General features: G+C 48.8%; 1 protein-coding gene across 1 annotated transcript in view; it reads right to left on the bottom strand.

Annotated features, from left to right (window-relative positions):
- The window catches only part of LOC146191469 (dachshund homolog 1-like), a 206,653-nt gene that overhangs the window by 13,829 nt on the left and 177,994 nt on the right, over positions 1-14,830 (bottom strand). Inside the window, exon 7 of the mRNA XM_084600332.1 lies at positions 9,384-9,467. Coding sequence (XP_084456458.1) covers positions 9,384-9,467 — 84 coding nt within the window. The remainder of the gene's footprint in view (positions 1-9,383; positions 9,468-14,830) is intronic.

A 14,830-nucleotide genomic window follows, 5' to 3' on the forward strand; every position in this document is an offset into this window, starting at 1 on the left:
AATCGCCATCCACCGTGGGCGGGCGGGGCACGCGGCGAAGCTATCTGCAAAGCAGCGCATGCCGCGCACGCAGCCCCTATACATTCGAAACGACTCTCTGCCATTGAGCAGCGCTGCGGACAACGGAGCCGATCTGTCCGGATTGGATGATAGGAAGCCAGAGTTACGCGGGCGAGCGTACACAGCTATCCGATCGGAACGTTGTTTATGCCTCGTTACGAGCAAGGAGACGGGCCGTATTTTCCGAGACAAATTCCGAAGCTGACTTGTTGTTAGAAGATCGTACGAGCTTCTGCATGGCGGCGGCTAGTGCTCTTCAGATGACGACAAGAACAAGGGTTGAAATCTGAGTATCCCAGGAAACAACATCAGCAACTGTTTTTTTTTTTTACCTTATGCATTTGGACTTTCATAAACGCATGCACGCACCTAATTAATACATGCAACACTCCTGAGTGCTGAAGCAGCTATAGGCTGGGTTTGATTACGACGTCTTATCAGCACAGGTAATTGAGACCAATAACTGATTGTTATTGAAGCACTAGGCGCATTACATAGTCGTTTTATTCAGGGCATATTATATGGCACGTGTGTATAGTAGAGGCCGAGTTTGTGCGTGTCGTCTGTACCTAACGCTAAAAGGGTACTCTGTGGTGTTACAGTAGTTCAAACTTTCACCTTGCAGAGCCACATTTGCATTTACTTTAGAGGGGCGGACAGATTGATCGGGTAACTGAAATCGCGGCAATAGCGGTTGAGGACACGAAGCGTCTCAACTGGTCAAATCGTACCGGCGTTTAGAAATCTACTCCCCCTTGCCGATGCGCTTGTTCTAGAAATATATATATATATATATATATGTGTGTGTGTGTGTGTGTGTGTGTGTGTGTGTGTGTGTGTGTGTGTGCGTGCGTGCGTGTGCGTGTGCGTGTGCGTGCGCGCGTGCGTGTGTGTGTGTGTGTGTGTGTGTGTGTGTGTGTGTGCGTGTGTGCGTGTGCGTGTGCGTGTGCGTGTGCGTGTGCGTGTGTGTGTGTGTGTGTGTGTGTGTGTGTGTGTGTGTGTGTGTGTGTGTGTGTGTGTGTGTGTGTGTGTGTGTGTGTGTGTGTGTGTGTGTGTGTGTGTGTGTGTGTGTGTGTGTGTGTGTGAAGCGCAAGCGAGGTTCAGCGCGCCTGTTCGCTTCCGTGGCAGATGGCCGATGATGCGATCGGCAAAACTCATATCTGCGTGTACAGCGTGCGGCATCAGAAAGCGCATTACCGGAGTGAAAAGAAGAAAACAAAAAATCGGAAACCAAGACTGAGCATGGCCTAAACCCGGAGAGCTCGTATGGGGATTCGGGGGTTGCGGGCAAAAAAGAAAGCGCGGAGAAAAGGAAAAAAAGAATCAGGAGCTGAATATGAGATGGCGCGCATATATACGCATATCCGCGCCAAATCTGTATCGTGCGCTCCACCTCGCACGGGACAACCACCATAATCGCGCGCATTTTCCGTGCGATCGCCCGCCGTCCGCGAACGCAAGAGTGGCGGTGCTTTAGGCGAATCGTCCCGACACATGGTGCTCCGCAAACCGCGGGCGGCCAACCATCATTTCCATGCGAATAAGTTTTCTCCCTTCATCCTCCTCACACCGCTAGTGCTTCCCCCTACTTTCCCCTGCCCCTCTTCCTCTCGTGTCTCTCACTGCCTTGCTCTTCTGCTGATCTAGGCGGTATTATATACAGGGTGTGCCAGGGACTATGGAACGCCGGCACCGTAGGAAACGTTAATGCAAGACGCGAGAGAGAGGAAAACATCAGTCGGCACTGCCAGGCCTGCTGCTGTTTCGCGTCATGTAAAAAAGAGACGGCGTAGGGATCGCCCTTCCCGCCGCGCCGCGGGACATCGGACGCCAACCATAAAACGCCCGGAGGCGAGACGGGCGCCCAAGGCGGCTTGCACGCTGGCCAGCTACTGGCATATCTCCACCGCTTCACGCGCTGGCGCTGTTTTCCTCGCGGCTGCCAGCTACCCCGGCTCGAGCCGGTTTTTTGACAAATAGAGAAACTCGATACTCGAGAAGGAAGACGACGGGAATATCGTCAGAACCGCCTCGCACGGGGACACCATTCTCCCTGTATCCCCAACATCATACTCCCCTCTTCTCCTCCCACCTCCACCCCGGCCTGCCCGTCGCTCCTTTTGCTTCTCCCAACCTCTCATCTTGCGCGTTTACCCACTTCTAAGCTCACTTCGCGCGGTTCGGTCCGTTTATCTGGCTCGATTTTTACATCTCCGACACTTCCTTTCGTTTTGTTTTTGCTTAGAAACTCTCAAATCTCACAATCGTTGCCGCCGTTACATTTTTGTAAGTCCAGTAGGTGTCGCTCTCTTTTTCAGCGCCACTCTCTCCCTCTCGTGTATCTGGTCTCTTCGCCTTGTGAAACCCTGGTGTGGAAAAAAAAAAGAAAGTATATAACTTAAGCGAAATAACTTCGTGTTTTTCCTCCGGTCTCAAGCTTTCTTTCTTTCTTTTCTTTTTTTTTTATCAGCGCGCTGTTTTGTTTCCCTGAAGCGACCCGTGTTCGAGCTGCGCTTTGAGGGAATACTGTGCGGAAAACCGCCGCCGCCGCCGTCTATCATATAGTGGGTAACCCGACTCCGACGCAGCAGTGGCTTGCTGCTGTGGCGGCGACGTGACAGATGCTCGCTCGACCCTGGCGTGTGTGCGTGCGTGTAGGAGCGTCGGTTACATGTGTTCACCCGAAGGGTGTCGCCGGTGTTCTCGGGAACAGCGAGGTTTACTGTCAGGTCTCTTCTTTGCCGCCCCAAATTACTTATCGCGCATTTTAGCCGTCATGGGAAGTGATCGGGCCGTTGAAAGAACGAGTCCGCGTCCGCGGGGTACATAGGAAGCGACCCAAGTTCATAGCGTCGTTAGTTTGTCTAGGTGTCTAAAGAAAGCAAGAAATATTCAAGACATGTTTCGATATTCTATATTTCGTATGTTATTACCGCAACAACGGAGCGTAGTTACATATATATCGATGTCGTTGTGATGTGCAAAAAGAGCAGGCACAATCGTATCCGAATCATTGCATGTTGATCTCTAAATTATCGCGCTGTTATCTCTCCTTATATGCACCGCCCACGTTAACATGCTAGTCACATTAAGACAATTCTTTCTGATTTTCAAACACACACACACACGCACACGCACGCACACACACACACACACACACGCGCGCACGCACGCACGCACGCACACACACACACACACACACACACACACACACACACACACACACACACACACACACACACACACACACACACACACACACACACACACACACACACACACACACACACACACACACACACACACACACACACACACACACACACACACACACACACACACACACACACACACACACACACACACACACACAAACAAACAAACAAACTACTTATGTACAGCGCTAATTGCCCCGCTGTGCCGGAGTTCCCGGGCTCGAACCCGACTCGGCGGCTGCGTTTCGATGGAGGCGAAACGAATTGGCGTCCGTGTGCTGTGCGTTGTCAGCGCACGTTAAAGATCCCCAGGTGGTCAAAATTATTCCGTAGCCCTCCACTACGGCTCCTCTTTCTCACTTTCCACTTTCACTCCCGCCTTCCTCCCTTCCCTTACGGCGCGGTTCAGGTGTCCACAGAGCAAGTGTGACAGATACTGCGCCTTTCCCTTCCTGTGAATGAATTGTTGTGTTACAGCGCTAATTGTACTTCTGCCTAAACCGACACTGCCCCGCCGGGGTGGTGCAGTGGTAAGACGCCCGACTACTGTGCCGGAGTTCCCGGGTTCGAACCCGACCACGGCGGCTGCGTTTCGGTGGAGGCGAAACGAAGTGGCGTCCGTGTGCTGTGCGATGTCAGCGCACGTTAAAGATCCCCAGGTGGTCGAAATTACTCCATGGCCCTCCACTACGGCTCCCCTTTCTCTCTATCCACTTTCACTCCCACCTTCATCCCTTCCCTTACGGCGCGGTTCAGGTGTCCACAGAGCAAGTGTGACAGATACTGCGCCTTTCCCTTCCTATGAACCAACCAACCAACCAAACCGACACGAATGTGCTCTAATTCAGTGCGCTATATTCCAGTTCCCTCAAGTTGGGTGCTCCAATTTAAATCTACTCTATTTTAAGACCAAGTTCCTATGTGCGAGGCTGTGTTCCATAAGTACAGACACATTGAAGAGCTGAAGTATGATAGGGTCATTATCCCACTTTAAAAATACAAGACAGTCTTAAATCGTCATTGGTTATAACAGCATCACTCGCATTACAGCTCCTAAGAAGGCGTGTTTAACCACACCCATCAGTTCGGTTTGTTTTACAGCGCCATTCAATGGAAGACAGAAAAGAGTATCTACTCGAAAAGTGCTATACTTCCGCCATCTTCGAAGCGAATCACGAAGAAAACGGCCACACGTTAGCGAGCTCTATCTTTGGGAGCTCCGTTGCCTGTTCGACGACTTTCGAATACGCTTTCAGGAACAGCCCCGTTCCGCTGCGGAGAGCTGTACATGCGTTGGCCTGAGCAAGAGTTATGGCTAAGAAAACTCGTTCCTCGACGCAAAAGCATCACTCACGTTCGTCCTTCGCCCAGTGAGAAGCGCGCAGTCTCGTGCCAGAGATATCCGTCTCGGCACCACCATCGGAAATGACAAAGTGCGGGCTAAGTCTCCATCCACGCCCCGTCTTCGGCGAGGCGCGAAGCGCAAAATCAAATAAGCCCTCACCGCTGAGCAGAACGCAGTGGGCCCGGAAACACTCGGCGGCTAGCCGCCGCAGGGGCCTCTCCGTCCGGAAACACTAACACCACGGCATGAAAGATGAACGCTGAGAAAAGGAGTAGAGATTTCGATTCCCCTGCGCACGTAGAGGTGCCGTTTTTTCCACTGTATTGGGCGAATGAGCAATGGGCAGATCGTTAAGAGTTTCGCAAAAAAAAAAAAAAAAAAAAAAAAAAAAAAAGATATCCTGACAGCTATTCAGATGTCAGTGCACGTTAAAGAGCCCCGGTGGCCGAAATTTCCCGAGTCGCCTGAGTCGCTTTTAAACCCAACAAACCAAAGCAGACCAAACCGGAGAAAAAAAAAAAAGGAATTTGCGATCATCACGACAATTACGACCGTCATTAGACAAACTACCTCTCCTGCGGAATAAACGCCCGGCTAACACTGTCCGGTACCAGCTGCAACACCCTTAATCCAGCAAACTTCTTAATCTCATCGGTCCACGTGACTCTCTTGCCTGCCCGCGTTAAGCTTGCCTTCCCATTTCCCTGAAGGCTCATCTTGCGTTCGCATTACATGCCCTGCCAATGTGTTTTCTTCATGATTTTGAATGGGATGTCATTTGCTTGCGCTTGTACTCTTACCCATTCTGCTCGCTTCCTGTCTGTTAAGTTACCCCCCTTAATTTTCCTCACTGTAGATCACTGCATTGTTCTAAACTGAATTCCCAGCTTTTTCAAGTTTTTGCTTGACAGGCGGGTACTAGCAAGATACCGCAAACACACTTTCTTCTTGAAGGATGCTAGCAAGCTGATATTCATGACCTGAGGCCGGCCAAACGCCCTCCAGCCCATTTTTATTTTCCTATCGATTTCGCTCTCATGGAATGAATCAGCTGTTACTACCTGCACTAAGTAAACGTGTTATTCGACAACTTCCAATGCATTGATGCCTGTCCTGAATTGTTGTGCCCTTCCGAGGCTAGTAAACCATATCATTTTTTTCGCATTATTTTAGACCATTTGCTATTACTTACTGCCCAGGTCGTCGATCCAATCTGTCCCTGCATTACTTACCAAGATGATGTCATCAGAGCATATCATGCTTGGGTATAGTTAACTAACTTTACTCCACATCTCTTCCGAAAACATACCTCGATATACCACTCGCAAACACGCGGTTAATAGTATCGGAACAACCGTGTCTTCATGCCTGACACCTTTCCTCATTGGGATTTTGTCGTTTTTCCTGCATGGGGATGGTTACGGTGGGTGTAGCGCCGCTGTAAGTAAGTTTAAGTGCATTTATACTGTAATTGATAATATTCCCACCGATAGTTCCACGAGAAATGTACTTTCGGAAGGCATGTGTCCAGTAAAACACTAAATATCTTATTCTTCGGGAAAAATAGGACGCAGCTAAGGAAGGTAAGCGAAATCAGTGCAGGCGGTTAGATAATACGCTAATAATAGCATGGTACTGATCGCTGCAGCGTGGTAGAAATAATTAAAGAGCTTTAGAACAGGGTATTTTCCTCGCAGCAGACGACACGAAGCCGAAGGTGATGACAACAAGCACAACTTCGACAATGTCCCGTGCTTTTTCTAAGAACAACTGTTTATTCTTAGAAGTTTTCAAACTGCATCTCTATGTATACTTCTTTCCTTTGAAATCTAAACACACCCATGCATGCAATTACAGTCATCAACGTTGCTTATTATGTCACTGCTGACGGTAGCCTTTAACGTGCGACGTACGCCTCCAGTACTCGTGGTCAATTAAAAAAAGTGTCAATGCTTGCAAGTCCATGTCATCGAGAAATCTTGATCATAAAGAGTAATAAACGCTGCATGCTAGGCATTTGTAAGGAGCCGATGCTACTTGATATCTTAAACTATATATATATACACACAACGTTGAATTTTTAATTTTAGAATATTGAGCAGATTGGATCGACAAAGCCCCAATTTGATATTGCTGAACTGCTGCTCTATTTAACACTGCCACTTTTGCGTTACTGATGTGTCACTGGAATGACACTGATGTGCAACTAATGTGCCGTTATGTGCCACTGATTTGTGTCTGACGTGACATTGCTGCGCTACTAATGTGTCGTTATGTGCTACTGATGTGTCGCTGATGTGCTGTTGATGCGTTATCGATGCGTCACCGTTTGCACTGCCGTGCAAAAGGTAGTCAATTGAAGTTAAATAGGTGTTCTCTGAAAGGCGTATTTTTCGGTCTGAACTTCCGGACTCGAACCAAAATCAGATTGAAGGCATCGTGGACACAATTAGCCACGGGAACAAATAATGACTTAAAAGTAAATGCCGGCACATAGACCAGTGCTGTAGGCCTATCAGCCGCAGTGAGTTAGTTGCGTAAGGCGTGGTAGACAACGTTCGCAAGGAAAGCCGCAAGTTATACACCGAACAACACGGTATACACTACGCGAAGCCAGATCCGAATTCTGAAAGCACTGAAAGCTAAAGACAGCGCACGCACACTAAAGGGGTGAACCGACTCACGAGATAACGATATATATATTTTTCCAGAAGAGTGCATTTTGACCAACGAGAGGGGGCGGAGAGCGATAAAAAATATTTGGCTGAGTGAGGAAATCCCGCGTATTTGCACTTTGAGACGATGGCTTCCCCGGAGGTGGCGCGAAATGCACCGCCACCGCGCGGCGACGGATGTGCTCGGGCAGAAAGAAATCATTTTTCATTCCGACAAGAGAGCCTCCTTTCTCGGAGTATAAAAAACATACTGGGGGCAAAGCGTAGGTAAAAAAAAAAGAAAAATATCTTCCGCGGAAGTGGATGCACGTGGCCCTTTCCGCAGTACTTTCGAGCATTGCAGCGCAGCACACGAACCAGACACAGTGTGCTCTCGCGTGCGCGTACGTGCATATGTTTTATCGCAATTTTCTCCTATCCGCATAATTGAAGGTCTGCCTTGGTCTCTATCATTGTCGTAAACAGCCCTCCGGGGATGCTATTCTCATTAACGTTTTTAATGGTACAGTAACGGGTTCAGTGAGGCAGCAATACCGCTTTGGTTCTGATACACCACGGCAAATATTATTTCATACCACGTGTGCCATAAACACCTTCAAACGACTCGCGTATTTGAGGATTTAACGGATTAAGGCTCAGTGCAGACAAATAGATCAATAGGGCACTACATGCTTATCACAAGGAAGACTAGTAAAAAATGGAAGCTTTATAAGCTGGAAAGGACTGAAAAATGAAATGCAGTTCGCCACTCCCAGCCTCTTTTACATCAAAATGCGGGCATCAGGCATTAAACTGTGAATGCGTGATGCTCTACTACATCGCCATTACATTCACAGCGACAGAAGACCGTCATTTGCGATGAGGACATTAAGAGGTTCAATCAAGAAGCGGGGAGATTTTTAAATACAATTTTCTCGATGGTGGATGGGATATTGGCTTTCGGACAAATAGCAGTACACCGAAAAATAGGCTGACAGTAAATTGAGAACGATGACTGCATGGAGTAGTTATCAGTCTTTCTTCAAGCTTACTTTCATGAAGCTAATGAATTAGCAACGCAGTGAGATGACAGTGAAGTTAGATTCTAGTGTCTGCATAGAAGAATCACTCAGCGGCGTCTTAAATAATAATATAGCTGCTGACATCCTATGTTCAAATTGTATTAGCACACCAAGATACTTTGTTGGGCGAGTTGGTACTTATTCATCATTAATATTAATGCAGCAGGTGAACCCAGGGGTTGTTTCACGTGACTGTTTCGTTTTCTTCATGTTTGTTTTTCTGGGCCTTGGAGTAAACGGCTTAGGCTTAGTTGTCAGTCAGTGCATGTACTGTGGCTTTCTTGTTTCTTGTCCCTTGTCTTCGTGTTCGCGCTGTTTATATTAATGATGTATTAGCACAGTTGACTCAGAAGTGCAGCCGCTCGCCACGGAAACGTCGAAGGCGAGGAGGGAGGACGGCGATGCCTGTAAGATCTTTTAACGTTGAACGCGTTAGACGAGAGGTTTTGGTGCCGGACTAAATAAATGTATTTCATCCTCCGCCAGATTTTCTACTTCCTAGAATTTGGCCTTCCGTAGGCGCCGTCACGACGGTCGCGTGTAAAACATTTGTGAGCCTACGTGATGACAGTATGCATTTCCTTGAGCGTCTGGTTGCACTGCCGTGTGCCAGATTCTTTTGGCAACAAATATAAAACCAGTGAAACTAATTGGAGGCTTAATAAATTATTCATCTCTCGCCCCGCTAGAGCAGGTTTCGTGCATATCAGTATTTCCTGTACGCTGCACTAAACGTTATATGTTATGAAAAAGCAAGAAACTCGCAGATTTGGTGCCAGCAGTAGTTTCGAAGATATATGAAAAAGGTCGCCACACGACGTTTATTCAGATAAGTTGCATGTGAGTAATCAATGCACACATTTCAGTAAAGAAGCTGATTAAAATGAACGCCAAGTTTTTTTTTTTTTTTTTTTTTTTTATTTTATGTGCCTTGAATCAAGACGACGCTAGTGTAGGTCGCGATATCGCCTGTGTACCTCGTGAATAAGGAAATGGAGCGAACAACAACGCCAAAAAGAATACTCACCTCTCGTTCGCTGTTCTTCGGAAAGCTGCTTCTCAAGGCTCTCCCGCATATTTCGTTCTCTCAGTACTTCCATCTTGAGCTCGGCTGCAGGGGAAGGAGAAAAAGAGAAAGCGGAAAACAATATTATCACAGTTCTGCCTAATCTGCGAAAAGAAATTTCATTGTGTCCCTCTATTTTGCCAGCATGGCAGTGATAAGAGGGCTACGACGTTGGCACAAAGCACCGAACGCAGGTCTTTTGATTTTCAAAACACCTCTGAAGCTGCAATCAATGCGGTGCACCGCGGTACGACGTTTTCCGCAGCTGTGGAAGTTACCACTGACGGCTATGAAACCGCGAAACCTACAAAGTGCAACATCAATACTCATTATGAATTGAGTATTCTGGAAGCAAGTACTTGGGTGCCAACCATATACGTTCAAGCGGCCCTTCTCTCTGGTTTTTTTTTTTTTCGTTTTTTAATATCTCGCAGTCCTTGCCAGTCAGAGCAAGGCGCTCCTGTGAATGCCATCATTAATCTACTCCAGCCTATAGCGTCGGCACGCTCGCTTCACCAGGAAATGCTTTCTCTCTCTCTCTCTCTCTCTCTCTCTCTCTCTCTCTCTCTCTCTCTCTCTCTCTCTCTCTCTCTCTCTCTCTCTCTCTCTCTCTCTCTCTCATGACTCTCATTTTTTCAAGAGCTCGGTGCTCGCAAACTTGCAAAGGCGGACATATATCGTAGATTGCGAAAAATCTGCATCTATATATCTCACAACACCAATACGCCACAACTGAATCCATTGGAATGCACGGCGTGGTAGCAAGAAGGAGGCGATCTGCCTTTCATCCCCTCTTTCTGTAAATGATTTTCGAGCGCGATATCTCAGCTGCACCAACGCTAAGACAATTCCGGCAGGCCTTCGGTGGGAGCTTCCCGCGCGAGATGGAGCCAGCAGAAAGCGCGGGCAACTAAAGGGGCACGGCCCTTCCACAACCGCCAGAAAACCCAAACGACTGCGAATCACGCCTTTTACACATTCGCTCCGCAGCGGCCACACAAGCCGGAGAGAAAGTCCATCATTATCGTACGCCGCGTTTTCAATATCGCACGCACTCCCTATTCCTCCCTCAGGGCACCACTCAGAAACAGTTACAGGCCATAAAACAGATCGACCTGGAGGACGTCTTCGGCGCGGGTGGCTATAGCGGAATGAAGACAAACCGACGCAGGGCGCCAGATAAAGAACGCGGAAAAAAAAAATAAAATAAATGAACGATTCCCCGGGAGAAGAAGGCACGGGTGAGCGGCGGAATCAGTTACGACCCTTCGCCGGAGCGCATGAGAGTCGGTCGCGTGCCCCCCTCTGCGTTGGATCGCGGACCGGCGTTCTTCGCAAATGCATTCGTCGCACGCAAACTTCCCGCGCCAGCTCGGTCGTGCGCGCGCGATCTGTCTGGCGGTGCTGCTCGAGCGGTCGCCGTCTCGACTGGGGCCTGCCCTTTTCAATCGAAACAATGAACCGCCGTGCACGACTCGGGCCCAAGCCTAGGTTCCGACGCGAGCTGCCTACACCCCCCCCCCCTCCCCCCTTCGCCCCCATTCCCCCCTCCGCGAACCTTTGGTCCTAGGCAGGGTCTCTCTGTGGACCAATAACCGTAATTGCGAGGAAATCGAAAGTTCTCCCTCTCTAGATCACGCGGTGCATAATACCACGCCCGAGATAAGGGTGCGCACAAGGCGCTCAATCGTGCGACGTTTCATCTTGTCCGAGGTCGTTTGTCCTCCTTTGTTATGCGCGCGCGCCTGAGATACGCGCCGGTTTGTCTCCTCCTTCGACAAGAACGTGGGCAGCCCTATGGGAGTGCGCAGGAGCCGTTGAACAAGGCACATAGCATCCTCTGCGAATGGAATGCGTTTTTGATGTATGTTTTTTTTTTTATGTATGGATTATATGTTGAATAAAGCAAACTACTCTTCTTCTAACACGTGTATTTGGCAACAATAACCTCCGCTGGAACCGCGCTCACTAGTTGGAAGTTATTTGTTCTTTAGGATCATTAACGTTCTGAGCTCCGGCTAGGAATATCAATTTTAACGCATAACCCAGAGTAACAGATCTTAAAGGTCACATAGACAACCCCCTTTTTTAAGCGACCCAACTTCAAGGAGCTTCCTCCAGGCGCATCGTGAATCTCCAGGCCCATCTGAGGGCTACCTGTGCACCATACTCTTCCCATAAGGCGAGAGATGTGCCCGCCCACGTTCGGATTTAAGCGCGAACCTTTTCATTCGTTTTTTTTTTTTTCATATCATTCTGCAAGAGCGCTTTGCCACGGTTTACCTACGGTCTTATTACAGTACCGTGAGGAAGCATACGTGCCCTCAACGCCACACAGCAGCCGGAGTCTTCAGCGTCACGCGCGGACACGAGCATTTCCTCGTACAGGGCGCGTGAGCACGCTTGTGAGTGGAGCATTGGTAATGCTTCCACGTGCCTCGCACCTCACGCGCATGCGCGTGCGACCAAATCTCTCCAGCCAAGAGATTCAGAACGTAGCCCGGACGAACATTATTAAAACGTAAGAATGACTGGCTTTCTTGAAGGGGCCGCACGGGCTCGCACGCTCGCAAGATGTGTGGGTCGCGGACCGTTGGCGCTGATGTGCTTGATGACTACACGGCAGCTCCGCGCAAGACGTCACGTCTGACAGCGCCCGCGGTACGTGACACAGTCGGAGCCGATACAACGTCTGCGCGATACTGATAGCGGCGGCCAACCGGGGAAATAACAATGGACGCACGTCTCGTCCTTGGTCCGGGCCCACTCACGACCGAAATCAGTTCACGTCTCGGCTGCGCGGCTCATGCGGCGGTTTCCTTATATCCGCGCTTGTCGAACACAATGGTCCAGTGGGAGCGCAGAGATGACACGCCCCTGATGGCTGAGCTCGGCTGCGGTGTGGGCCTTCCCGGTGTGCTCGGCTATATTCCCCGCACTTATGTCTCGAAGCGTGATCTCTGCGTGGCTTCGTTAATGATGACGGTTCTCAAGATTATGACAACGAAATGCTTTGTAAACAGCCAGATCCCGCGTTAAGAAATAGTGCGCACATACGGTCGATGCACAGTTGCAGCGTTGCATGCACTGTTAGCGCTAATCAGTAGCAAGGTGTTGGTTCAAAACAACAGGATATTTAATGAGCATGTAGGTGATCCTCCGAGGTATTTCATCAATCTCCGTATACTGCTAGGCATAATTACAGCGAAGGGTCGTCTCACAGTGTAAACGAGCTATTGTTGAGCAAGAATGGATTCTAAAGTTTGAATATTGCAGGAAGGACGATAAACTCACTGTGAGCTTTGAGGACTTCCTTTCTAAGTGGAGCTGGTGGTCTACAGCAGTGGTGGTTTAGTTAACTGGTGAAATGTTTTGTTTGTGCCATGAAGAATGAGAGCAATAACCAGTACCGGCTTTCTCGCTAAACATTACGTTCGCCTGACCAATCCCGCCTTTAACACATAACCCATCCCCCCCCCAAACAAAAAAAATATTTTTAACTGCTATTACTACTAGCGGTCAGTGGCTAGATAAAACGATCCAGATCTAAAAGAATAGGAGAAGGCCACTGCAGATCGCTAGATTGTATTGTGGCCTCTCATAAAAATAAACAAACAAAGCAAATTTCCATTTAGCTGTTCGTGTGCAGGAGAAAAGCACGCATTTTTCTTTCACTCAAGCCTCCACTGTTCCTTTTAACCTAGCCTTTGTACCAAGAGGGAAAAAAAAAGAGAGAAAAGACCTCCTTGACTAATCTATATTGATCGAAATATGCTCACCCATTTGTATGCAGTGTAAATAAAATTAATTTACGTTGAGATCAATTAACGTTAGTAAAAATTCAAGGGATTATTACTGAGATACATCCCTCATTAGCTGCGAAATATGCTCCAAGTGAAACAGCGTACCCTATTTGAATCTGTAGACCTTCATATCCTGCATGAGCATAGCAGAAAGGTTGTAATACCTGCAACGTTCGTGGGACATTGCTTTTGGAGAGCGTTTAGGGTGCGCCTTACTATTTCTTTCCCTTGATCAACGCACGTGTTTTATCAAGCGCCTCGAGGTCGAAGAAGTAGAAAACAAAAAGCTCGCTGATTTTGATTGAACCCATGTCTCTGGAACTGGTTTGGCATAACCCAAGAGTTGTCGTGAGAGCAGCCGACGTTGCCCCGCACTTCGCGTTACCAGGCGCCCAGAGCGCCATCTGCAACGCGCGACGCTAGAGGGCGCGCACCGAGAACATTACGCGTACAAATGTGTGCCGAGCAGAAAACTGCTCGCTCGCGAGATCGTTCAGCGGAAGCATCGCAAATCTTACGCCGCGCAGGCGACCTAAATCGGCTCATTACGCCTAACAACATTGGGGCACGAATCGGCTCTGCTCCCTACGTCTAGCCTAACGCACGGACGCGCATATCTCTCCATATCGCTCTTTCCCCCCTCTCTATACGGTGCCCAGAAGTTCTGCAGTTAGCCTCGACAGCGTTTCGCATGATTTAGCAGCTCCGTTTGGGCCGGCCGCGAAAACCACATCAAGCGCAGACGAAAGAGCAAAACGCACTGGAGAGATGAAGGAGGCAAGAGAGCTGCTACCGTCTGCGAACGGAGACCCGAAGCAAGAAGCGCAAAGGTTATGCGGGCCCGAAAAGGAAACGTCGGTGATTGCGAAAGGCCACTCGCATAACTGCACAAGGTTTGCGATAGTAAATACACCGCTGGTCATCAAAGAAACAGGATACACAGCTTGGAGGAGAGAAGAAAGATAAGTAACGAATAGGCTGCATTAAGAGGCGGCGGGTGCGCGCGAAAACGAGCGCAGCGGACACGTGGAGTTCGGTTACTGCTGCAGGCTGGCTGCGGACTCGTATGGCAGCAGCAGTGTATGTGCGCTCTCGTGTTCGCTTGTAACCGCCTGGCAACCGGCACCGGACCGACGTTGCATGCTTGAGCGACTGGCTTATTAATCTAATGAGCGTCATTTCGCGGCGGAAAAGGGGGAAGCCCGTGTTTGATTTCATCTTCGGGGGAAGGGGGGAGGGGGTCGAGAGCGAGGTCAGAAATTTAGTTAAGCCGCAATCATTTCGAGCATTTTTTTTTTTTTTTTTTTGGTATCGCGCTCATCTCAGGAACGAATTAAACACTGGGCAGACGGCCAAGGGAGAAACGACGACGAGAAGCAGTCGGTTGAATGAAGAGAAGAAACGCATAAGCCAGGGAAGGGCAGGTTCACTTTCGCTTTTAACGAAATTACGGGCACATTGAGATGTGGATCCAAAGCAGGAGGAGCTGAAGGAGGCAGCGGAAACCGAGAGAGTGAAGCAGCGGTAACAAGGGTTAATAAAGAATATCAAATAATGATACATAGAAAAATAAATGGAAGAGCGAACAGGAGCAGACGAACTTTT

Source organism: Amblyomma maculatum, chromosome 4 (genome assembly GCF_055883805.1).
Source record: "Amblyomma maculatum isolate TAMU_Amacu chromosome 4, ASM5588380v1, whole genome shotgun sequence".
In the NCBI taxonomy this organism is placed as follows: domain Eukaryota; kingdom Metazoa; phylum Arthropoda; class Arachnida; order Ixodida; family Ixodidae; genus Amblyomma; species Amblyomma maculatum.